The 4,589-nt window shown below is 49.2% G+C and overlaps 1 protein-coding gene across 1 annotated transcript in view; it reads right to left on the reverse strand.

Annotated features, from left to right (window-relative positions):
• Nucleotides 1-609: 609 nt before the first annotated feature.
• mbtps2 (membrane-bound transcription factor peptidase, site 2) overlaps nucleotides 610-4,589 on the reverse strand; it is a 27,813-nt gene continuing 23,833 nt past the window's right edge. Inside the window, 2 exon segments of the mRNA XM_080547244.1 lie at nucleotides 610-2,031; nucleotides 4,201-4,276. Coding sequence (XP_080403370.1) covers nucleotides 1,809-2,031; nucleotides 4,201-4,276 — 299 coding nt within the window. The 3' untranslated portion in view covers nucleotides 610-1,808.

The raw sequence follows: 4,589 nt of genomic DNA on the forward strand, positions 1-4,589 counted from the left end.
TCTCTCTGTCTCTCTCTCTCCCTCTCATTTTCTCTCTCTCCCCCTCTCTCTCCCCCCCCCCCCCTCTCTCTCACACACACACACACACACACACACAAAGCCCCCCAGGCACACACACACAAAGCCGCTGACGTGGGCGTCTGTGCCCATCTGGTAATGACACACACACCTCTGTGGTCAGACAGAAGTCGATTTAGCATGTGTGTGTGTCTCTGTCTGTGGGAGACACCCAAGTAAATTATAGTCTATAATCTGGTACGTGTTTGTGTGTGTGTGTGTGGGGGGTGACAGTCGTGTGACAGCAATAGCAACATTGTAGTGAACAGCTAGTCTACTCAGCCCTGAATAAACACCATGGGAGGTGGACACAGCTAGACTAGCCTAGCCTGCCCTGAATAACACCATGGGAGGTGGACAGGGCAGGGGAGAGAGAGAGGAGACATCACAGAGGCTAATTTTAATGTAAACATAGTGTGTGTATTATAGTTTTTTTTTTGGGCAGGGACAGTGTACATCAAGGAATGCACCAGAATTAGCCAAGATTGACTACGACCGTAGGCGTATCAGACACACAACAGGACTCTACTACTACGGTCTCAACAAGCTTTATTATTGATACACATGACGGGCAGAGCGATACAGTGACAGGATATGGAAGAAGGGAAGAGAGATGGGGAGGGGGAGAAAGAGAGGGTTTGGAGGAGAGGGGGGGGGGAGAAAGAGAGGGTTTGGAGGAGAGGGGGGGGGGAGAAAGAGAGGGTTTGGAGGAGGGGGACGGAGAAAGAGAGGGGTTGGAGGAGAGGAGGGAGAGAAAGAGAGGGGTTGGAGGAGAGGAGGGAGAGAAAGAGAGGGTTTGGAGGAGAGGAGGGAGAGAAAGAGAGGGTTTGGAGGAGAGGAGGGAGAGAAAGAGAGGGGTTGGAGGAGGTGAGGGAGAGAAAGAGAGGGGTTGGAGGAGAGAGAGAGAGAAACAGAGGGTTTGGAGGAGGGTGAGGGAGAAAGAGAGGGGTTGGAGGAGGAGGGGGGAGAGAAAGAGAGGGGTTGGAGGAGGGGGAGAGAGAGATAGAGGGCTTGAAGAAAGAAGAAAGATAAGAAAATTTGAAAGACAGAAAACTATTTGAACAGACAATTTACAGGAAATCTATGAAGAAGAACAAAAACACAGACACATACACACACACACACACAAACACACACTTTCGTTCACATAGGACACACACAGACACAGATACACCACATACACTGAAGATATCACAACACGTGTTGGACAGACTGTGCAGTTCCTGTTCCTAAGGAGACGCGGTGTGATCGAGTCCAATCTCCGTTTGGTTTGGTCGGTCGGTCGGTCTGTCGTTTTCCCAGAGGCCTCTCTGGTGTTCAAGTGAGCTGAGAAGAGGCAGCCACAGATTACACACAGTACACTCAGTCGCCACACACACCCAGGGGGTTCCACCTCCCACAGCCGCCACACACACCCATCACCACACCTCCCCACCCTCAGTCTCCACACACACCCTAGGACCACACCTCCCTCAGCCACCACACACACACACATCCAGACGGAGCAGGGTATCGCTGGGAGTCGTTCCGTCATAGAGGAGTTCAGTGATCCAAAACAACAACAACAACAAAAAACACCAACGCCCCTACGATCAGGAGCAAGGCATCGTGGGAAATCGAGTCTCTTCTCAATCCGCTGAGAGGATCTCTCAGGTCCAGGCATTGCTGTGACTGTGTCGTGTGTCGCGGTGGCTGTGGCTGTTCGTTCGTTGCTATGGCGGCGTTAACTGTGGTTACCGCGGTAACCGCGGTTACCGGGCGGTTACCATCCACAGGCCCAACGCCACGTTGGCGGCGAGGAGTGCGCTGCCGCCCAGCAGCACGAAGAAGCCGATCAGCTCGCGGCGCTGCCGGTCCGTTACCACGGTGACCAGGGTGGCCTCCAGGAGCGCGCTGAGCATCCACTGGCCGTCCAGGGCGAAGCAGGGGACAGAGTTCACCACGGCCAGCGCCCCCGACAGGGAGATGAGGTACCTGAGAGACAGGGGGGTGAAGGAACGCACCTGGTACACTGTGACGGCGACTCTCTCTCTCTCTCATGTATATGCTTATTCTCTACCATGCCTAGTTTCTGATAAACACATAACACCACACAAATACACTCTCTCTCTGTGTGTCTGTCTCTCTCTCTCTTGGGGCTTTTCCACTACGGTGCTGACCTGGGTCAGCCCGGGCTGGCCTGCTTCTTTGGCGCTTTTCCATTTGTCGGCCTGGGTCGGGTCGGGTCGGGTCGGGTCGCTTCTTTAGCTATCCTTCGTGCCCAGGAACCTTTTTTGAGACCCAGAACCTTTTTGCCAGGCTGCGTGTGACGTGTGACGTGTGACGCTGCACACAGTTGATTGGTCAATGGAAATCGTCATCCCATGTTCATAGATTTCTTCGCTTATCGCCATCTTTAAATACCACATTCGCTCTTGGAAAATGTCACTACAGTTTCTGTAATAGCTTATTAATAAAGATTCGAAAAATTATGCTGACCATCGTATTATCTTAGTTTAATGTCATTTCAATACATCATAGAACTTTTATTTACAACAAGCATAACACAAAAATCGCTATTATGCACCGTCTTTGCCCGTGAATAACACCGGTTATGGAGGTGGTACAAACACAATACTCCTTTGCCAACTTCACCATCGGTATACGGTAATTTTGAGTACTTAACCACCGCGCTGACACCCCGAGAAGTTATGCTTTTAACCGTAAACTCAATGAACCAGGAGTTCACTCGCTGCTGCCTGCAGCACCGCGCCTGCTGGTTGAAACTCCCGCGGGGGGAGAGAAACATTTTACCAGGGAATTCGCTCTGCGCTGTGTCGACCGTGATAGGAGTGTAGGATCGACACCATTCAAATGGTTTTGGATTCCCTGTCCTCTCCCCTATCCGGACACGTTTGAATTGTTATCCTAACCCACGGTAAACCGAAGTTATTAACCCGCAACGGGTGCCTCCGTTTACCGTCTTTGCCCGTGAATAACACCGGCTATGGAGGTGGTACAAACACAATACTCCTTTGCTAACTTCACCATCGGTATACGGTCATTTTGAGCATTTAACCACCGCGCTGACACCCCGAGAAGATATGCTTTTAACCTGAAACTCAATGAACCGGGCGTTCACCCGCTGCTCTAAGCAGCAGCACGTCATGGAGGATATCAGCGGGGGGACAGACAATTTCTACCAGGGAATTCGCTCCGCGCTGTGTTAACCGTGATAACAGTGTCGTATCGACACCATTCAAATGGTTTCAGATTCCCTGTCCTCTCCCCTATCCGGACACGTTTGAATTGCCTCCGGGCACCGTGTTTGTCCGTGAATAACACGGCACACAATGATACTACAGTTCATAAAGCAGACAAGTGAAGGCAGTGGTTTTAAGGGTTCAAAAAACATGACTTTATTATGTGTACATAGCTTCCTCTCTCTTTTTCTCTTTCTCTCCAAAAAACCACGGTTAATAATATACCACATGCCGAGGAAAAAGTATACGATAGCTTCAAGTTCCTCCATGTCGCTGTTGTTGTGGCTGTGTTGTGTCTCGTGAAAATATATACGTCACCACCATGGCGCGCTGTTATGACGCGTAACTCCGCCTACTATCTCCTACTCCTCCTACTCGTTCCTGGTCTGTTGTGTATAGTGGAAAACCAGAACTGTTCAAAAGCGTGCCGAAGCGAGCCGAAGCGAGCCGGGCCGATAATGGAAAAGCGCCATCTGTCTCTGTCTCTGTCTCTCTCTCTCTCTCTCAATATATATATTATTATTTTTTTAGAGAGAGAGAGGGGAATTCAAGCACTTTCAATAACCCATGTCTACTTTGAAGACCTTGATTTCTTTCTCTCAAATTCACAAACTTTCAAGGATTTCAAGGACCTGTGGGAACCCTGCACACATCATATTACATTATTTTATTTAGTTAGTGTTCTGTTGGTTAAACTTTGGAGTTAATAATAAATACTTCTGTTATACTTTAAAACTGTGGCGGCCTTTGAGCCAAGGTCATAACAAGACACACACACACGGCATGCGTTGGTATTCACACACACACACACACACACACACACACACACACACACACACACACACACACACACATATGACTGTAGGGATGTTCTAGGATGTTCTAGGGCTGGTAAGGATACTTGCAGAAGGTTTCCATGACGACAGGGAGGTCCAGGTGCAGGAAGGTGAACCGAGGGACGAAGTTGGTCAGACTCACTGAGGAGGAGAGGGATGGCGGTTAAACTGACACCAACTACAAACGGATTTACCTCCAGAAGTAGAAATGCACGAGTGTAGGAGCCAAATTCATATTATTGAATGCTACCGAGTAATGATCACGATGATTGAATGAAATATGAATGATTGCTGAACTCTTAGAATGATGAGGTGGTATGATGGCTCCCTCCTAGTGCCCATTGGTGTGTTTAAATGTCAGGAAGTGAGGCTAGCACAACACACAACTGAAGGAGGGGGTCTGACAAACTCAAGGAGAACTTAAAGAAATTCAAAGAAAGACACTATAGAAAGT

Source organism: Nansenia antarctica, assembly GCF_963989245.1.
Source record: "Nansenia antarctica genome assembly, chromosome: 17".
In the NCBI taxonomy this organism is placed as follows: Eukaryota; Metazoa; Chordata; class Actinopteri; order Argentiniformes; family Microstomatidae; genus Nansenia; species Nansenia antarctica.